Source organism: Arachis stenosperma, chromosome 6, assembly GCF_014773155.1.
Source record: "Arachis stenosperma cultivar V10309 chromosome 6, arast.V10309.gnm1.PFL2, whole genome shotgun sequence".
Classification (NCBI taxonomy): domain Eukaryota; kingdom Viridiplantae; phylum Streptophyta; class Magnoliopsida; order Fabales; family Fabaceae; genus Arachis; species Arachis stenosperma.
In genome coordinates, this window is record NC_080382.1 from 44,828,351 (window position 1) to 44,849,624 (window position 21,274).

Below are 21,274 nucleotides of genomic sequence, written 5' to 3' on the forward strand. Positions count from 1 at the left end.
AGGTTGCTGTATGCACAAGGCGGGGTTCGAACTCCCAACACTTACTTAAGCGGACGAGTGAGCTGACCACTCGACCGACCCAAGTTGGTTTCTCATAATATTTTTTATACTCTAGGTTTGTTCCTTTTTTTTTATTTCTTTCCTTTCTATTTTTGGTATTGAATTTTTGTTCTTTCTTTTTTTGGTCAGATTTTTTTTTGGTTTTGATTTTGGTTTCTACTTTTCTTTCTGACAATGCCATTTGAGGCCCAAATTGGGCCTAATTTACTGATTTTGGAAGATTCGGCGCAAATTACATGAGGGCCCAAGAAGCCCACTAAACCGTTATCCGCCTATGTAGGAAACCAGGAAAGTATGTGTGTGCTGTCTCTTCCGCCAAGAAGCCAGCAACCATGCCTGCAACTCCATTTTCGTGCTCGTACCTCATCCTTCAGCCACGCTTCAACTCCTACTTCAACCCTCTCTTCCGTTCCTTCACCTACCAGCTCTCTACTTCACCGCTCTCCTTCAATGGAATCAAGTTCACCGCCGCCAGAGTCCACTCTTCACTCTCGCCGGCGGCGGAGACCGAGTCTCAGAGCGGCGGTGGCGGAAGGTCTGGAGCTTTATCTCCCGGTCCTATAGTCGCTGGAGAGGTGCAGAGGATCGACGTGAACCCTCCCAAGGGGACGCGTGATTTCCCGCCCGAGGAAATGCGCTTGCGCAACTGGCTCTTCAACAATTTCAAAGAGGTTTTATTTGATTTTTCACTTGAATTTACTTGAAAAGCTTCAATACTACTTTATGCATATGCCTGTTTATGATTCGATTTGGTTCTAGTGTTTAGCTTCAGATTATGGAATTTATCTATTTGGATGGATTAGGTTTCGCGTTTATATGGATTTGAGGAGGTTGATTTTCCTGTGCTTGAGAATGAGGCATTGTTCACTAGGAAAGCAGGGGAGGAGATTAAGGACCAGGTAACTCTTTTGCTTTAGGTATGTGTCAGTGTCTCCGTATGGTGCTCTGGATTGTACTTTGACGGAAATTGCACTGAAGCAGCATGCTTGTAGTGTGGTTAGGAAATAGGAAATCATAAATTACAAATTAAAATAGAAGAGAAGGAAAGTGCAACGACGAGTTTTGGAGGAATATGAAAATGTAATCTATACATTTTCGTTTGTGCAGCTTTATTGTTTCGAAGACCGGGGTAATCGTCGTGTTGCACTGAGGCCAGAACTTACTCCTTCTTTGGCAAGGCTGGTGATACAGAAAGGGTAAATTTTAATTTTGATATGTTAATTTGACCGGTATAGCTATAGTGGATTTTGCATGTGGATGTCAAATTCTCATCCTTATGTTAGTGTTTTTTCTTCCCAGCAAGTCTGTACCACTGCCATTGAAGTGGTTCACTGTTGGACAATGTTGGCGGTATGAGAGAATGACAAGGGGGCGCCGTCGTGAGCATTACCAGTGGAATATGGACATCATTGGTGTTCCTGGTGTTATGGTATGTGCTAAATGTTACACACACTTGAGCATGGAACTCAGTCTGATTCAGCAGGAACTATTTCATCATATAATGAAACTGTCTGAATGTTCCTTGTAATAAAGTCATGAGCTTTTTGTTTTCTTGGTTATTTATATTGTCTATTAGACATGGCTTGGTGAATGTTCATGCTTGGTTCTCATTTGTGTACCTTATACTTTTGAATTACTGTGCTGACAATATTGTTGAATGCATTGAATTGTGATAGTTTTAATATGCTTTTTTGTCAGCTTTTTTTTTAATATATATTGTAGGCTGAAGCAGAGCTTATATCGTCTATCGTCACTTTATTCAAGCGAATAGGAATTAAAGAATCCGATGTTGGGTTTAAAGTTTCCAGCCGAAAGGTTCAAAGTTTTACTTTTCCCATATATTGATGATCTACCTATTTTTCCTTTCGTATTTCTACTTGTGCTGCACTTCTTCTTTAATATCTTACAGATTTGTAGGTAGTTGCAGTCTTCAATAAGAAGTTTTTGGTTCTTATGTTCTTACATATTCATGTGATTCTAGGTGTTGTCTCAGTTTCGCGGTCGTCTTACACTGTTCTTTATTTCCATGCTTTCCAGGTTCTACAGGAAGTATTGAAGTGTTATTCCATACCTGAAAGTTTATTTGGCAAGGTCTGCGTCATTATTGACAAAGTGAGTTGTACAACTCTTTGCTATTTTTGCATGATTTTATTTTTTCAATTGATGGTGGTTGAAGATATAATGGCTTGTCTTTGTTATACTTTGTAAATGTCAAGCAACATAATGTTATATTAGTTGGAATAATGATATGGGGATGCTTATGATTCACCCTTATCTAAGAATAAGTTCAATATGCAAATGATGATTCCAATGGCTTAAGTCAACACCAACATTACCAAATCTACAGCAATGCCTTATTTTTATCTTCTTTTTATTTATTTATTCATTTATTTACTTCTATCTTCTAGGTGGCCCACCAGTCAATTTTTTTGTTTCGGCAACCTGTGTTGCATAAACTATGTTTTCAGAATGTAAAGTAAGAAAAGCTATGCCTGTGCTGATTGCCTCTATCAAAGAGTTGCGACATGATTTATCTTTTAACTCCTAGTCTCAAGAAGCACAATGGCTCACTCTATTATAGGCCATCTATCATGAGAGTCACAAACAGACTAATTTAAAGATATTCATCCTGACAATAAAACCATGAGAAGAGAAAGAGAGAAAAAAGCAAATAATGTAACTTAGCATATATATGCATGTGTGGGTGTAAATTAATATACCACTCCCCCAATATCATTCCAAAGTTGTAAATAAGATTTGAATGAAGTCATTCATAATAACATTCTTGGATTCCCTTGAATGTTGAATTTATTATATTGTGATGCTTAAAGTGTCATCAATTGGGAATTTTGTGTCTAGGCTTCTGATCGTGTCTGCATCCTCTGCTCTGCTCTTCTATCTCTCTCTGATCCATATGCTTTTATCTACTTCTAATTCACCTGTCTTTGGGGTGACAGAAGTTTCATATTCTGGCATTTTGCCTTGCCAACTTGTTTATAATTTGAAATAAATTCACTGCTTTTTATTTTTTATAGATCGAGAAAATTCCAGTTGATGAGGTAAAGAAAGAGTTGATGGCTGCTGGTGTATCACAAGAGGCTGTCCAGAAGCTTTTGCAAGTCCTTTCTGTAAAGTCATTGACAGGGTTAGAAGGTTCAACTTCTACAGTTAATTTGTTCTAACACTTTTTAATAGTTTGTGAAATTTCCTGGAAATTATATGTTTCTAGTCAATGAAATTATATGTTCAATATATCATTTGGAAGCACAATGATTCATTTTCTAGCTTATGGCATATGCTTAATTCAAAAAAGTTTTTGTTCTTGGAGAATGTATTTCATTGGTTTCTTTTTCTTGAAGCCTATCTATGGATCCAAAAGGTTCACTGATATGAAACCTAAATTTGGCTGTGCTCAGAGAAGCTTGGAAGCAGTGGGGAAGCAATTGCTGACCTGAAACAGTTGTTTTCACTTGCTGAAAAATTTGGTTACTCTGAATGGATTCAATTTGATGCATCAGTTGTTCGAGGCCTTGCTTACTACACTGGCATTGTATTCGAGGTTAGAATTTTTCATGGCTAATAGTTAATACTAATCAGATGTTTAATGTCCGCAATACATATGGTTAATTTTATTCAGTGACCTTCTTGGTCTAATTTCCTGTATGTATATCGCTTCTCCCTTGCATAAATAAATGCTTTCTCTCTTAGATAAAGACCTAGTTCTGTGACAACTATGTTGAAGATTAATTCGGATATTGATGAAAGTATGACTTGTGTTTTGAAATATATACTATTCATGTATAATGGCATATTATATACAGTTTGGCAAATAATGGCTGGAATGCGATTAAAACCATTTTCTTGGTTTAAATATTTTTCTCATTGGCTTAAACTTAGACATTAAAAGAATTCTTTTCAGTTCTTCCTGAGATAATTTTAAATTCATTTATACTCATGTGGCATGGAGGCAAAGAGCATAATATGTGCAAATTCTTGGAGCAAGTCACTGTAGCATGTAAGATCCTTAGTGATAATGTGATATCATCATGATATCCAACAAGATAAAATGCAAACGCAGAATCCTATCGTTGCCCTCTATGTTTTCTTTTTGATGATTTCTTCATTTTATATTGAAAAGTAGAAAAAAGAACATGGAAAATGAAACAGTTAGGTTTCTAATGTTTGAAGGCACACCATAGGTTTACTAGCTATATATTGCTGCAATGAAGTTACATTTGTCCCTGGCTCCCCGTTATATGTTTCATGATACAGTTGTGCCATAGCATATCAGTTGTGTTTCTAAGGTTACACATTAATAGGAAGTGATAGTCTTGTTGATACATTATTGTATTGGTTCTAAATATTATGTTAATATGTTTGTTTATAGCCAAGGCACATATTGGCTGTTTTATCTTCCATTGTTTAAACGATTAATTTCTTCAGTAGGGTTTTGATCGAGAAGGAAAGCTGCGAGCTATTTGCGGTGGTGGTCGTTATGATCATTTGTTCTCAACTTTTGGTGCTGATGACATTCCTGCCTGTGGTTTTGGATTTGGTGATGCAGTTGTAGTGGAAGTAAGTCTAACTTTTAAGTAGTAGGAAAAATGGGAAAATCATGATGTTTTGCATTTTTATGAATTACTTGCTGCCTTCGTCTTTGACACTTTATTTTACATTTAGGACTAGGTGCATGAAGCAAATCATGAGAAACTATGCAATTTATTACCTATAGTTCTTTAGAAAGCCACATCTTTTGATGTGATATAATGATTTTATAAGCTTTGACTCCAATAATATTCTGTTTCTGATTCCAAGTTGTACAACTTGCAGTTAACTGGGTTTGTACTGAGATTCTTTGGCGATTCTTGCGAAATCCTATAGGTTTTTAGAGCAAAGAGGATTACATAAAAAAAAAAGGAGCAAAGAGGATCATGTATTTAAAAACGGTTACTCATGTATAATTTTTCAACTAAATTCATGCTTTTGCAGCTTATATCGGACAGATTTTGCTGGATATTGTTACTTTCCTTCTTATTTTGACTGGAAATTGTTCTCTTAAAATTTGAGTGATTTCCTTTCTCTTCCTTAGACTGACCGTAGTTCTTTTTGAAAAGCTTTGTGCAATTCGCTATTCATGCTGTTCTTAAGTGTTTTAAAGTTTGTCCTGCATCTCTTCCTATATTCAACAACAGCCTAGTCTTGGTTTACCATGTAGGGTTGGTTATATGGATCATGGGACACCATGTCCTATGGTAAACCATTTCTGTAAACAAACCATGAAACTCTGTCTTTTTCAACGGTTTCACTTGAAGAATTTTGGGTCTTTCTTCCCTAACAACTGAGCTACCCTCTGTTTGATCTATTCTTTTTATTTGGGTTTCTACGGGTTTTCCACAGATGACTAAACCATCTCAGATGGGAATTTCACCATCATCTCTACAGTTGATGCTAACCCTACTAACTTACCCTCCAATGCATCCTTGTCTAGTTGTTTACTCATTCAACACAACATTCTTATCTCTGCCGCAATAAGTTTATTTTCTTGATGGCTTTTCACCATCTAACATCTAATTCTGCACAATATTAAAAGTCTTACAGCTTTGCGGCAAAATGTTCCCTTAAACTTTGAGGGTTACATCTCTCTTTATTGATCCATAATTTTGTATAATTGGCCCATAATAAATAAACTATGCATCAGTTGAAGATTTACTTCTTTTACTTTGATTAAAGATAAATTAAGGGAAAGAACATACTTTGTTTAGAGTACATTATATTGTCATCACTTTTTCCCGACCATTTTTAGTTCCCATTCTGTAATAGGCTTTATCCCTAGTTAAAGGTAGTGTGCATCTATTAAGATGCTTCAGTTTATGTAGTCAACACCATCCCATGTGCAGTAAATTTATAGGGGCACTCTAATACAGCAACCGATAAGCCTTATCCCTCTAGGTGAGATTTTCTGTATGGATCAAGCAATGTTATAGTTCCCCAATATATTATAGGGAACTGACATCTTACTTTCTCAGCTATGCTGATTTTCTTTGTTACTTAATGCTATTCTCTGATGTGAATTGGTCTCGTTGATTTTGGCGTCAGTTCTGTTTTTTCCTTCTTCTTTTAACAGATACCCTTGTCCTCCTTGCTCTTTAAACAGTTACTTAGAGAAAAGGGTCTGCTACCGGATCTCAGCTTACAAATGGATTACATTGTATGTGCCTTGGATGAAGATCTTCAAGGTGCTGCTGCTATGGTTGCTCATGTTCTCAGAAAAAAGGGACAGAGTGTTGACTTAGTTTTGGAAAGCAAACCTCTTAAGTGGTAAAAATTCGTGCTTAAATTTTTCTTCTTTCCTTGTTAAAGTGCACTTGCATGTTATAATGTCTTCTGATATGATATATAATTCCTCATTCACATTCTAGGGTTTTTAAGCGAGCTGCCCGAAATAATGCTCAGCGGCTTGTATTAGTGGGGAGCTCTGAGTGGCAAAGGGGTGTGGTTGGTGTCAAAATTCTTGCTACTGGTGAACAGTACGAGGTTAAGCTGGATGAACTGATATAAATCAGAATTTTATTCTTTTTAATTTTTTTGGTTATGTATTTTGGTCTCGTTAGTGCTAGTATCTTTTACCTTTAATTTTTACCCTAGTCTAACTTTAGTACTTGTTTATGTATGTATATGCATAAATGCCCGACTCTGTTGATGCTGTTATCCTTTGTTCCTTCATTTCCAAAAGCATTTATTTCTGTTCATATTTACATTTTATTGAATCAAGTTCTTCACCTGTATGGATGTACCAGACCTCCCTGTCTCTACACATGGACACACACATTTAATCATAAACAAACTTGAATACACACATTTTATTTGTTTATATATTGAAAAAGTAGTATAGATTATTCCTTATCTTTTTTTTTAGAGTACCCATATTGCAGATGTATCCAAGGCCATATCAAGAATAGATCAAAAGCGAATATTCATATGAAATCTTGATTTAGATGATTTGTTTTACAGATCCTTTCAACTTAAAGTTATCATACTATCCTTACCTTAGATGTTCATTGTTAGTAAATCAATACTCCTTTACCTCAAGAATGCGTTTTTATTCAATAAAAGTGATCCATGTAATTATGATGATATTGACGTGGTTAGGGGTATAGCAGGCATCTTTTATTTGCGGTGGGGAAGAAAATCTTGGGCAAAGAATATGTAAACTTTATGCAGTTGAATGAATGAATCTTCAATATCCATCAAATATGACAAAAGTATACAGCTGGGTTTAGTTTTTTATGATAGTTTTGGTGAATTCTTCTGCATGCGTTTTTTATTTCAGAGTACTAAATGTTTTGATCTTAACTAAATACTAAGTACTAAAGAATTAAAGATGTTGTGATGTGCGTTTGAGCAAAGCTGCTTACGTTTCTGCTATTCTGCTTAATATGTTTGCATTTTTTGAGGAGATGCAGCTGTGAATGAGTGGATGATATGAGTAGAGTGCCATTATTATTTATTTTTCTTTTATCTTGAATTAGTACTCTTTGAAATTTGAAAATAGTCCACTGTAGTCATATTTATCTTGATTCCCCTTTTCCATGTTGTCTGAAATGTTTATCTTTGTTCTCTCTTCTGAGAAGTTGATGGTATGATGTTTTTTTATGCAGTGCTAGAACTTGACCATCCAGTAATTTGACAAAATTTCAGATTTATGTTTCTTTTATTTTCTTTTCTTTTAATGCTTTGGTGTGATAACACTTATCTCTGTCCCTGATGGTCATGAGCCTAAGCTCTGGGTTTAGAAGGGAAACAAGACGGTGTTTGCTACTTTACTTGTTGAGGGGATGTAAGGAGCTTGGAAGATTCGGAGGACTCAGAGCAGGATGCAGATGGTAAAACTAATCAAGATGAACATAGAAGAAGTTGGGATAAAGATATGGCTGAAAATAGGGTTGCTTGGGATCTAGCTGTCGAATTAGGAACTGTTTTATATGACGAGGATGAGGACATTATGACTATTCTCCAAGCTCAGAATGAAGTATTGGCACAAAAAGAAGGCAAGCAAAACAAAAAGAGAAAGCAAGAAGGTGCCGCTCCAAAAACCGAAATAAGGTGTATAGTAAAGTTTTTAAATGATTTTAGTTCGTGGAATATGAGGAGTTTAGGGAGTGTTGGAAAGTGAAAAATGGTAAAAAATTTAAGCATAAAAATAATGCGAATATGTTAGGATTGATAGAGACAAAGGAGGTGATTTCTAAGTTTGATATAGTGCAATTTTGGGGTAATGATGCGGTGAGTTTGAAATTTGTGGGATCGGAAGGTGCTTCTGGAGGTTTATTAATAATGTGGAATGTTATGATGTTTAGGTTGAGTAATTGTTACAAAGGGGAGAGATGATTGTGTATAGAAGGAGAATTGACAAACAATAATTTTTATTTGTGCTGTTTGCTTGGTGTATGGTGCACATACAAGGGAAGAGAAGCTTGCTTTGTGGGAAGAGTTAAATTTTTTTATCGGAAATATGTCAAGTTCCTCTTTGCTACATGGGTGTCTTCAATGAGGTTGTGCAGTTGGAAGAAAGAAAAGGCGCTAGTGTGTTAACAGCATTATCAAACTGGTGGATATAGAGTTGAATGACCGTAAGTTTACATGGTTCAGGGTCAATCGTGCAGTCAAATTAATAGAATATTGGTGAGTTTGATTTCATTGTTATCATTTGGAGCACTTGGTTGAAAAGGAATGGCAGAATTTCAGGAATCAAGAATCAAGTGTTGCAGGAGTATTTAACAGGTCGATTAAGAGTTACAAAGAGTGGAGTGATATTTGATCTTTTGGGTTGTTGATAGCTTTTGTCGAAGATAATTAAGAATTAATTTATTTTATCTGTTTAATACTTTTCTGTTGAGATGTTGATGCTTCACCTTGTTGTGTTGAGCTTTTTATTTCAAAAAAAAAAAATTATGATATTGAACATACAGTAGAGTAATTTATGCTTTATATTACTGGTGCATATTACATGCACTTTATTCTGGTTGGTATGCATAAGTATAAAGTGCCTCTTGTACAATGAGGATTGGTTCTACTTGGTAGGTAATGACAGCTACTCTCATAAGTTCTATGCTTATGGATGACATGACGTCACTAGTTTGAAAAACTATAATACTGATTGATGCTCTGGTGGTTTAATATCTTTATTCCTAGCTTTAGTTGCGGACAAATTTTTCCACTTGCCCAAATCCCATTGTTAAAGAAAGCCCCTGCCTGCAACAGCAAATATACGAAGAAATGATCATGTCCAAATAGCAGGTCATAGATTGCACAGTGAAGCATATACATCCCCATTATGATCGCCAGTGGGTTGATCCTGTTGGTTAAAATAAGGGCCATCGTTATGAATCTCATGAGTTAGTAATATATGGACTATGGAGTAATCATCAGATATTGTCACTGCATTCTTTACTTTACATTCTAACGTTATGTATTACATTTTCTTTTAAGTACAAAATTGTACCACAAGAAAAGAAAAATAATAAAAAAAAGAATATGGTTGTGTTCCTGTTGCTCTTTCTCCTTAAGTTTTAGGTTTATTTTTCATGCTTCAATTAAATTTTCCGGTGGATAATTGTAGATTGCTCAATGGCTATTTGTTGTGCCGGTTGAATAGATTGCTTTTAGATAAAGTGATAAACTAACTGCAAGACAGCCGGTACCTTTCTATTATTCGGAATGGAAAGTGTGAATCACTTGATGGTCTTGTATTGTTCGTTTGTTTCAGGGCATTTTCAAGCTAACCCATTCATTGACACGGTTCACTTTTAAGAGTCCTGTAATTGTTGCTTTAGTTCGATGGTGTGACATGACATTCTCGAAGAGAATCCAGGATACTAGCAGATGTATGGATCTGTCCCATAGTTATTTGAATGGAGAATAATTAAGATAACTGAGCACACAAAGTTCTACACTTCTGTCAGAAATCAATTACCTTGGGGCTTGGGGTGGAAAGTGCATTTAGAATTGTAATGGTTGCTTGGATATATATGTCAATCTGCTTTTTGAGACTGACTTCTGGAATTAACACACAGGATAGTATAACTATGCAGTAAAAGAAGAATGTGACCAGTGTGCGATGATCTTCCTCACAAAGAAGAAAGCATAGATAAGATGAAGTCTCTTCAAAAGTGATACCCTCTGAATGATACATATTGTTCCAATCAGTATATGATTTTATAATTTATATATGAGAAATTGAAGTCTTCCTAGCTCTTGATATAACAATTTAACCCTTGAGTACCTTGCAAAGAAGGATTTCCTTGCTCATTTTCTTAAAGAGAAGCTGGACCAGATGACCACTGTGCTGCTGATATCGGTATGCATTAAATGTATTTGGTAGTTCATTTTTTACCTAGGAAGCAGCAAAAAGCCGAAAACATGATATAGTATTAAATTATCAATGAATCAGATTAGAAATAAATAGCTCACTTTTACATCACCCACAAAGAGGAATTCCCAGCCCTTAAGGCTTGCCCTAACTGCTGGATCCATATTTTTCCACTGTAGTTCGGTCTTTCCATCCCCCGGCATCTATTATTGCTTGTATCTGCCAAACTCCTGTCCCTATTTGTTACAGAGGAAGTTTGAACAAATCAGAAGCTCAAAGTGATATGCTAAGGCGATTCTCTGAATTTGGTCCATTGAGCTTCTTAACTCGCCATTGAACCCAAAGAATGAGTACGTATAGTCAAGTGACATCTCTTGAAGCTGTGTCATCATACATTCTTCTGAGTTTACTGTGCATGCATAGTAAAAAAGAAAAAGTTAAAGAATTTCTGATTTACTGCAATCTCCAAGAATGCAGATGCTTTACTGATTTGGCATGACAGCTTAACAATGTGGATGTTGTAATTACCGACCAAATTCCCATCTGGCTTGAACCAATCCCAACTTTGGATTCTCAAGAAGATAAGGAATTCTATTCCAATGAAAATCTGCATCTGGTTGGAAATCTGCATCAAATATTGCTACAAACTCACAATTCTCACCATGTTTTGTATCGAAACCCTCTTTTAGAGCACCTGCCTTGTAGCCATTCCGATTTCTCCTTGTTTCATACTTGACATGATTACCTTTCTGTATCCCCTTTTATATTCTATTTCAACTGATTCCTGCATGATTCTAAATATTGTTAAGGTCAACTTTAACACATAAACTTGGGATCAGCAATGAATGTGCAGTTGATTAATTAGGCACCCTTAAGACTTCATTTGTTGAATCATCAAGAACTTGAAGTATGAACCTCTCAGCTGGCCATGAAAGCCCACATACTGCTCCAATGGAAAGCTTGTATACCTGGAAGCAGAAAGTGAGTTGTTTTGGCCAGGTAATTCACCTTAGTCTTTTAATAATTACCAACAGTAATGTATCTCAGTATTACTCCTTCCTAGTTCTTGCAAAAACATCGAACTTCTGTGATCCTTTACTTTGTCAGTTAGTTGTGATTTATTATTTATTGATATCTGCCATGGTTATATCTCCACATCATTAATTTTGAAAATGATGTATTTTGTTGCACAGAAGTTGAATTAAAATAATGACTCTTTGAAAGAGCACCCTTGTTTAAGGTTTTCTAAAAGATGCTAAATTTTTGTGGATAAAATTAAATGCTACATATGGAAAAGTTTGAATCTGTTCAAGGTTTACTAAATAAGATGCAGGTTACCTCCTTCTCATTATAATTGGATACCTTTTGCTTCTCTCAAGGCTATGCTTCATGGCATCCAAATTGTACTTATTGTAATTTTTCTTCCTCAGCACTTTGACAATCAAAATATGCCTACTCTTTCAATAAATAGCATGATTGACATAATTGAGCACAATATGACTCCTAGTTTCAACAGTGGAATTGTCACTGGGATTCGTATTGATTGCTACACATAGTGCACTACTTGGAGCATATTCTGGAAGCCCACCATCTGGCTCGTCAAAGAATAGGTTTCTCATTGTTTAGGGGTTGTACTTGGGAGTTGGAAATGATTATTGAGCCTAAAGAGAAGGATGCTTCGGGGCTTGAGGCAATTGTAGATGGGTAAGTGACTTGTTGAAGGCAGATGATCAAGTGGGTTTGATTTGTGTTAGAGCTTACACCATTTAAATAGGAAGAAAATACAGGGGGCCAACATCAGGACATGCATTTGGTTTAAGTGGAAGAATGTAGTATCTTGAGTGAACTCTTAAGAGGAGTTCTCTTCCTGCTATGAGACACGTTCGTCAAGAAACCAACAAGGTTGTGACATAGCTAATTGATAGCTGGACTTGTCTTTCACTGCCGACATGATGATTTTTAGTGTGCATAATCTTCATCAGAGTATTAACTGTGTGTGTTCTATTTACTTTACGTAACTGTGTTATATTGTGGGCAAGTATTAGATAAATGCCAACAGAATCATCCAGTCGTTTTTAGTGACTATACTAATGCTTAGGTACTGCCTAACATAGTGTTCTCACATGTTCCTCTCTGTTTTTATGCGTGTTTTCTGTTCCTCTTGTGATCAGGAGTATAATTAGTCATATAAAACTTAGTTAATTTGATTCTTTGCAGATTTGTCTCAAACAGATTAACCACAAGCAAAATATAACAGACTTCCATGCGTTAATATGCTGGCGCTCTAAATGATCCTGCTCAAATTTACTTTATTGGTCCAACCCCGACCAATTGGGTAGAGCTTGATCATTGGTACGTAGTTCCACTATGTAATGTGAATCTATAGGAGTATTCTTAAGTTTGAAATTTCCCAAGTTCATGAAGTAGTACCAATGTCTGAAAAGCTACAAACTGATTCCTGCATTTCCCGAGATTTTGAAGTTGTACCTTATATTGATGCATTTATGCATTACTGCTATTTATCTTCATTTTTTCCACCAAGGGATATATATATATATATATATATATATATATATATATATATATATATTTTATCTCCTATATATATGTTCTCTCTTACGGTTTTTTTCTTTTTCAATAATTTATTATTCTCTTGCTAAAACAAATCACTTTGCAAGATCAAGAGTCAAGAATAGGAAGTGGGAATGTAGTGGAAACATGGAGATGAACCCTTGTCACCAAAGTGAAACAGGTGTTCCAAAGTGATGGATATGATAAAGAGAAGAGGGTTTGCATTAAAGTTCAACAATTACTTGACGCTAGCATCTCTGATGAGGTAGAATTTAATAGTAGGAAGAAAATACAGTTGATTATAGCACAGAGCTTTTTTATTGTTAATTATAGTTTATGTAACCCTTTTCCTTGAGATCCCTAAAGTATATCCTGTTGTTGTTTTTCAACCTTAGAGTCTGGGGTGATTGTTTAAGACAATATGATTTTCTCTTCTTCTAGTTGAACCTGCCGTATGTTAATCCCAAACTTTTGCAAGTTTATGCTCTCTGGTATTTTAGAAATTACCTGAAGCAGAATATATTGATGAATGACCAGTGTTGGAGAATCAACATATAGAAATAAAATATTATAATGTCGGACTCAGATAGCCTGTATTTGTCCTGTAACAGGTTGTAGTTCTTAGGATTTATCAAAATAAATGTCTTCAAATTTGACAATATGTGCACTTTGCTTTAGTGTCATTTTCCCAATGAATTAATTGTTTCGTGCAAGTTGAGAGGGGGAATGTACATTTCTATGGGAGTGAAGTACCAATTCGGCCCCTGTCCAGTTTTAAGAATGACTATGTGATCCCTCAAAATAAAATCGATCCACTTCGATCTCTGTCCCCTGATTCAGTCACACAACGCGGTTTCTGTGGGTATTTTTTCGTCAACTTTAAACGGAAAATGCTGACGTGTCAGGTTTAGAAATGGACAGGGGTCTAATTGTCTCTAAATTTAAATTGGTTAGGGGTTTATTTGTCCTTATAATTTTTTAAACAATATTTTTTTAGATTATTTTTTTATTTATTATATTAATATTCTTTTTCCAATAAATTATTAAATATATGGTATAATAAGTACAAATTAATTAATAAATTATTCAAATTTAAAAATATCATTTTTTATGAAACTAAATAAATTATTCTCAAATATAATTTTTAAATACATAAATAATAAACATTAAAATTCAGTTAATACATTAATAATAATAACCCTATGATATATTATTAGTATTATGATCTAGATAATTTTTCACAATAAATTGAAAAGTAATGAACACATTACTTGATATATAGTAAAATATTTTTGAGTAATAACAAATTTAATTTTTTATCTCTTTAAACTAAATTAATAATTCTATTTGGTATCTTTGTACTAAAATATACTATGAGCAAGCTACTAATACTAAATGAAATAATTAAACTATATAACCTTTAATGAAATAATTAAATACTAATTGAAATAATTCTATTTTTTATCTCTTTAATTGAATTTTAATATACTTAAAATTTTAATTAATCTATATTATTCTTATATTGATAAATCAATCTATAACCTTATGATCATATGTATTATTAATAGATTAATAATATTATTGATACTTTAAATTTATTGAGTTTATAAATGGTCTCCATCATATATTAATTATATTTTAATTATTTCATTTAGTATTAGTAGTTTTCTCATAGTGTATTTTAGTATAAAGATATCAAATAGAATTATTAATTTAGTTTAAAGAGATAAAAAATTAAATTTTTTATTACTCAAAAATATTTTACTATATATCAAGTAATGTGTTCATTAGTTTTCACTTTATTGTGAAAAATTATCTAGATCATAATACTAATAGTATATCATATGGTTATTATTATTATTAATGTATTAATTGAATTTTAATGTTTATTATTTATATATTTAAAAATTATATTTGAGAATGATTTATTTAGTTTCATAATAAATGATATTTTTAAATTTGAATAATTTATTAATTAGTTTGTACTTATTATACCATATATTTAATAATTTATTGGAAAAAGAATATTAATATAATAAATAAAAAAATAATCTAAAAAAATATTATTTAAAAAATGATAAGGACAAATAAATTCCTAACCAATTTAAATTTAGAGACAATTAGACCCTTGTCTATTTCTGAACCTGACACGTCAGCATTTTTCATTCGGGGTTGACGGAAAAATACCCACAGGGACCGCATTGTGTGACAGAATCAGAGACAGGGACCGAAGTGGATCGATTTTATTTTGAGGGGTCGCATTGTCATTCTTAAAAATGGACAGGGTCCGGGTTGGTACTTCACTCTTTCCATGGATTCTGCCCTTTTGGCTTCTGCCATTGAGGTCGAAATATTAGTGGCACACTTGACATTTTGTCACAGTTGCATGAGTATTGAGGCTTTACAGTGTCTTAGTCTTTAAGATAGGTCATATGTGTAGGGTTCTCTTTTCTTTTTTTTTTCTTTTCAAGTATAGCATAAGTGATGGATACTTTGGAGCCATATAGGAAGTGTTCTGTTCTGCTTGGGCCGAGGTGTGAAGCCCCCAAGAGATAACTCGAGACTCGGGCGGAGTTATACGTTGTCCAGGGGCTGAATCAAGAATAAGCCTCGGTCCTTGGAAACACGGCGGCGTGAGCACTTGCAAAAGGGACTCCGACGCTCAAGTAAGTATACAAGTTATGAGAGACGAGAGTAACAAAACTAGAGTGAGTTGTGTAACCTGTCCTTTCATGGGTTGTTCAGGTTGGTTTTATAGACGTGTGATGCGTCTGTTTCCGATACTTTTGGCTTGTGTAGAGGTGTGATTAGGCTTGGGTAGTGGGTTCCGTTACTGTGGCTAACGGTTGGGAGATAATGCTGACTCACAAGCTAGCTTATTTGACGGCTTCTGTTATGGTTATTGTGCTTCTAGGATTTGAGGGCGGATTTTGTGGTGATCTCGGTTCCGTGCGCAGCGGGTACACGTCATAGCCCCCAAGCTCGGCCGGTGTTGTTTGACTATGGTGGACGAGCTTAAGAGAATTGAAGTTGACCTTCCCTGCACGTGGGTATTTTTGTTGGGCTTTGAAGGATTTTGAAAAGAATTTTTGAAGATTGTCTGGTCGTGTCTTCGTAGAACGTGTCATTTTTAATGCGCTCCTCTTCCGTTTGGGTTTTCCATGTTTTTTAGTGGTCATAAGTTTAAGTTTCCCACTAAGATAGTGGGCTTGCAATAATAGTCATCCTTTTTTTCGAAACTCACATTTTGTTGCTTCACCTTCTTACTGTTTAACTTCCACTATGTCCTCGAAAGGTTAGTACTTTTCCTCTTATTCTTTCACTGTTGCTTGTCATTTACTCATGGTGGGAGAGAAAGGAAAGGAGAAGTTGAAAGTGGTTGAGGTTAAAGAAGATGATCCTTATCATTGGGTCCATGATGACGTGAGGACTCGTTCCTCTTCGTTCATCAGTGTTGATTCTCTGTCTGATTTGAGGGGTTGGAGTTTCGTGCGAAGTGGTTTTGGTGTCCGGTTGAACTTCTTCCTTGTTCGGGTAGTGATAGGGTTTGTGAGAGGAGAGGCGATTGGGGGTATTTTTACATGTATACCCCCTGTCTGATCGAACTTGGTGTGAGGTTTCCATTTTCTTCTTTTGAATGTGACGTTCTTACTCAGCTTAACTGTGCACCTTCGCAGTTGCATCCTAATTCCTGGGCGTTTCTTCGCGCCTTTCAATGTTTGATGGATTTTCTTTCATTCTCCTGTTCATTGTCGGTGTTCTTTTCTTTGTTCCAATCGAAGGGTGTTCGCAAGGGTTTATGGGTCTGCCTTAGCAGTTTTCCCGGTCATTCCCTCTTCCTTCTTTATAAATCTTCTTTAAAAACTTTAAGTCTCTTTTTGTCAAGGTGCGGTCCGTTGAGTCTGAGTATCTCTTCTATTTAGATGATGAACTTATTGAGAGGTTTTCCCTTTACTGGTGTTCTGAGCCGTGCCAGATTCTTGAGGCTGCTGAGCAAAGTGAAGAAGAAAACTCATTTTTAGACTTTTGAGTTGAGAGTTTTGCTACCGGGGAGTGTTTATCTATTTCTGAATTGTTGTCTTTATGTGATTCTGGTGATGTTGAAGGTTTGAAAGCTTATATAGGTATTGGTTTTGTTTGTACCTGCTGTTTTTGTGTTTTGTTGGTATCTTCTGATGTTGGGTTTATTTTATAGGTGGGCGAGTTCCTCTCCCGGATCCTTCTCAGCTTCAATCATTTTTGAAGAAGAAACAAGATAAGGGTTCTGGCGGCTCAGGTACTCGAAAAGATGATGGTGAGCAAGTTACTCAATCTGTCGTTCTGCCGACTTCTTCCTTTAAGAGAAAGAGGAATGAATCTGACAAGTCGTTGGAAGTCATATCGGAGGGTGATCAAGAGGCTGTTGGTGGTGGAAAAGTCGCTTTTGATATGCAGAAAAAGCTTCATGGCTTTATTCCGGGGGCCAGTTCTAATTCCATGTGGAGTGATCAATTCAACTTTGCTGAACTTTCTGAGAGGGCGTCCCAGTATCCTGGGGACATGCTTATGACTCGTCGAGTTGGCGTGGAGGCGCTCGGGAAGTTCGTTCAGGTTTGTTTTATTCTTGTCTGATTTCTCTTTATTTATCATTGCTTCCTTATGATTTTTGTAATCTTTGTAGATCGTCGCTTCTCGTCTGATGTGCGTTGGTCGTGCCACCGAACTCATTGGCGCCGAGCAGCAGGAGGTGGTGGACAAAGTTGTTGATTTGGAGAAGTCGTATAAAACGAGAATCGCTGAATTGGAGAAATCATTGAAAGAGAAAGATGATGTTGCTATTAGTGCTGTTGCTAGGGCAAAGGAATCCGAGGAGGATGTGGTTTGCTTGAGGGATCAGATTCGTCTATTGCAGGCCGAGGTAAAGGAAAATGATGTTGCTAAAGGTGAACTTACAACCCGAGTCCATGAATTGGGGGAGAATGGAATGGAGATGTTCTCTTACGGCTTTGAGCGTGCTGTGAGCCAAATTGCTTTACTGGCTCCGGAGTTTGATAGGGATCAGCTTGACATGACCAAGATAGTGGTTGGTGGCAAACTAGTTGTAGATGGGACTGTAGAGGAGCATGGCGAGAATGCCCCTCCCCCTTAGGTTTAATTTGATGTTTGATAGACTTTGTTTTGACTAAGTTTGGTTTCGTAGATCGATGTTTGGTCTTTTGAAATTATGTTATTTTCAGTTTGTTGTATGTTTTGAATGATGCTTTGTTTTGGCCGAGGTTCGGCAGTATTATTTTAATGACTTTGTAATCGTATGCTCTGTTGGTTTCATCTTTGTTAGTTTGAAATTTGGAATTGTTTTGAAAAAGGGAGTCATACTCATTTGTTTGAATGTCTTGAGCGTCCGGCCTCATTAAAACCCTCCTTAGGCAAAACCCTTCTTTTGGGAAAAAAGCTCTAAGGGGGAAAAAAGAGTACCTTCATTCGCTAGAATGTACAAATTATGATCTATACACTTTTAATGAAGAGATATTCCAGTTTCTTGGTAATGTGTTGCCCTGTAATGTTTGAAGTTGGTAAGCCCCCATTCCGAGTACTTTTGTTATTTGGAAATGGCCCTCCCAATTTGCGGCGAGCTTGCCATGTGTTGGGGGTCGTCTGGCTTCTTCTGTTCATCTAAGTACGAGGTCGCCCTCAGTGAATGTTCTCGGGTGTACACCTTTGTTGTGATTTCTCTCGGCTAGTTGTTTTTTATCCTTTTGTTTGATGGCGGCGATCTCTCTGTCTTCTTCGGTTAGATCAAGCTCGGTGCTTCTTGCCTTCAGGTTGTGTTGCTCGTCATATAGCTCGGTTCTTAATGTTGGGATGCCGACTTCAACCGGAATCAGCGCTTCTGATCCATAGACTAATTTGAAAAGTGTTTCACCTGTGGTGGTTTGTATGGTTGTGTTGTAGCTCCATAATATTTCTGGGATGAGGTCTGCCCATTCTCCCTTCGCATTATTGAGTTTTTTCTTCATTGCCTGCAATATAACTCGGTTAGCAACCTCGGCTTGCCCATTGGTTTGTGGGTGTTCGACCGAGCTAAATCGATGTTGAATATTAAAGTTCTTTAGAAATGAGCCGAGCTTATTATCTGTGAATTGTCTACCATTGTCTGATATTATTTCCCTCGGAATTCCAAATCGGCATATAATTTGTTTCCATATGAAAGATCGTACCTTTTTGGCTGTTATTCTTGCTAATGGCTGTGCTTCTATCCATTTCGAGAAATAGTCTATTGATACTAAAAGAAACTTTACCTGACCTGGCGCTATTGGGAATGGGCTGAGGATATCGAGCCCCCACCTGTAGAAAGGCCAGCTTACCTCCATGCTGTGTAGTACTTCGGCAGGCTTCGTGGAGATGGCGGCATGCTTTTTGCATTTGTCGCATGTTTTGACTTTTGTTATGCAATCTCTTTTCATGGTCGGCCAGTAATATCCTGTTCGGACGATCTTTGCAGCGAGAGCTCGCCCTCTGATGTGGTTTCCACATACGCCCTCGTGAACTTCGTCCATAACCTCGACTGCCTCCTCGGTGTTTAGACATCTTAGTAATGGTTGCGAGATACCGCGCCTGTACAGTTCTCCCGCTATGTTTGTATAAAGGCTTGCCTTTCGTCTGAAGTGTTGCGGGTAGAGCTCGTTTCTGGGAATGGTACCTGTGTTGATGTACTCAAGAAAAGGTGTTCTCCAGTCCTGGAGGTGGTTAATGCTTGTTATAGATAGTAATTCTATGCTGGGTTTTTTAAATGTAAGTTGTGATAATGCCGATGTTTGTGTGTCCGCCCTAGTGGCGGCAAGTTTTGATAATATGTCAGCTCTAATATTCTTTTCTCTATGCACATGTAAGATGACGAATGAGTTGAATTTTGAAATGAGATCCTTCGCTATGAGCCAATATCGCTCTAGCAAGGGATCTTTTACCTGGTATTCTCCTCGGATTTGTTGAACCACCAAGAGGGAATCACAGTATGTTGTCAAGCTTTGTACCTGGAGGTTTAAGGCGAGCTTAAGTCCAGCTATAAGGGCCTCATATTCGGCCTGGTTGTTGCTTGCTGGGAAATAGAACTGAAGGGATTGCTAGGCCACGACGTTGTCCCCTTTTTTCAGGATTATTCCCGCTCCGCTTCCTCTTCGGCTGAAAGCTCCGTCGACGTGTAGTTCCCAGAATATGTTGTGTTCGTCCGAGGTTAGTTCTGAAATGAAGTCGGCGAGAGTCTGTGCTTTTAGTGCCGACCTTGGTTGAAACTGGATATCGAATTCTGAGAGCTCGATGGACCATTTGGTTAGTCGTCTGGCTAGTTCTGGTGTTGTTAGTATTTGTCTCAGCGTTTGGTTTGTACGAACTATGATTGTATGGCTCTGGAAATAGTGTCTGAGCCTTCTTGCCATTGTTACAAGTGTTAAAGCTAGCTGTTCTATCTTCGGATATCTTTGTTCCATTGGCTGCATGACTTTACTGATGAAGTATACTGGTTGCTGCGTCTTCCCTGTCTCGATGACTAGAGCCGAGCTTATAGAATGGTTAGAAACAGATAAATATAAGTATAAAGGTTTACCGACTTCTGGTCTTTGCAGCACTGGTGGTGATGACAAGATGGCTTTGAGCTCGGCAAATGCCTTCTCGCATTCCTCTGTCCATTGAAACTTGTTATTCTTTGTTATCGTTTGGAAGAAGTGATATGATCGGCTTGACGCTGATGGTAGGAACCGAGATAGTGCTGCTATCCTTCCTGCCAATTGTTGTACCTCTTTTATTGTCTAAGGGCTCTTCATGTTAAGTATTGCTTCGCATTTTCAGGGTTCGCTTTGATTCCTCGTGAAGTTAGCATGAATCCGAGGAATTTGCCTCCCTGTACCCCAAAGGCACATTTCTCTGGGTTGAGTCTCATCTTGTATGCTCGTATCTGTTCAAATATCTCTTGGAGGTCGTCGCAGTGTGACCTTCCCTGGGTGGTTTTGGCGACCATATCGTCGACATAGATTTCCATGTTCCGACCTATTTGGTGATGGAAAACCTTGTCCATCAGTCGTTGGTAGGTTGCTCCTGCATTCTAGACCAAATGGCATTACTCTATAACAAAAATTTCTATGTTCAGTTATAAATGCTGTTTTGCTTTGGTCTTCTGGATGCATAAGTATCTGGTTATAACCAGAGTATGCGTCCATGAAACTCAAGCTTTTAAAACCTGATGCATTGTCTACGAGTTTATCAATGAAGTTTGCACTGAGAAGTTTTTTTGTTTCTTGTAAG

The 21,274-nt window shown here is 36.7% G+C and overlaps 1 protein-coding gene and 1 pseudogene across 1 annotated transcript; one reads left to right on the plus strand and one right to left on the minus strand.

The window, feature by feature from the left end:
* Positions 1-352: 352 nt before the first annotated feature.
* Positions 353-6,931, plus strand: LOC130935607 (histidine--tRNA ligase, chloroplastic/mitochondrial). The gene is made up of 11 exons (XM_057865425.1): positions 353-731; positions 864-959; positions 1,168-1,256; positions 1,360-1,489; positions 1,783-1,875; positions 2,098-2,172; positions 3,096-3,213; positions 3,477-3,619; positions 4,507-4,635; positions 6,215-6,378; positions 6,480-6,931. Exons 1-11 carry the CDS (start codon positions 393-395, stop codon positions 6,616-6,618), a joined length of 1,515 nt encoding a protein of 504 aa, XP_057721408.1. The 5' UTR covers positions 353-392; the 3' UTR covers positions 6,619-6,931.
* LOC130933998 (glucomannan 4-beta-mannosyltransferase 1-like) lies at positions 6,837-12,150 on the minus strand (annotated as a pseudogene).
* Between the last annotated feature and the right edge of the window lie 9,124 nt (positions 12,151-21,274).

Bases quoted from the DNA above. Each gene is read 5' to 3' on its own strand.
- LOC130935607 (XM_057865425.1), top strand. From the start codon at position 393: ATGCCTGCAACTCCATTTTCGTGCTCGTACCTCATCCTTCAGCCACGC. The intron at 732-863 runs GTTTTATTTGAT...TGGATGGATTAG, and splicing joins TCTTCAACAATTTCAAAGAG to GTTTCGCGTTTATATGGATT. The intron at 1,490-1,782 runs GTATGTGCTAAA...TATATATTGTAG, and splicing joins TTGGTGTTCCTGGTGTTATG to GCTGAAGCAGAGCTTATATC.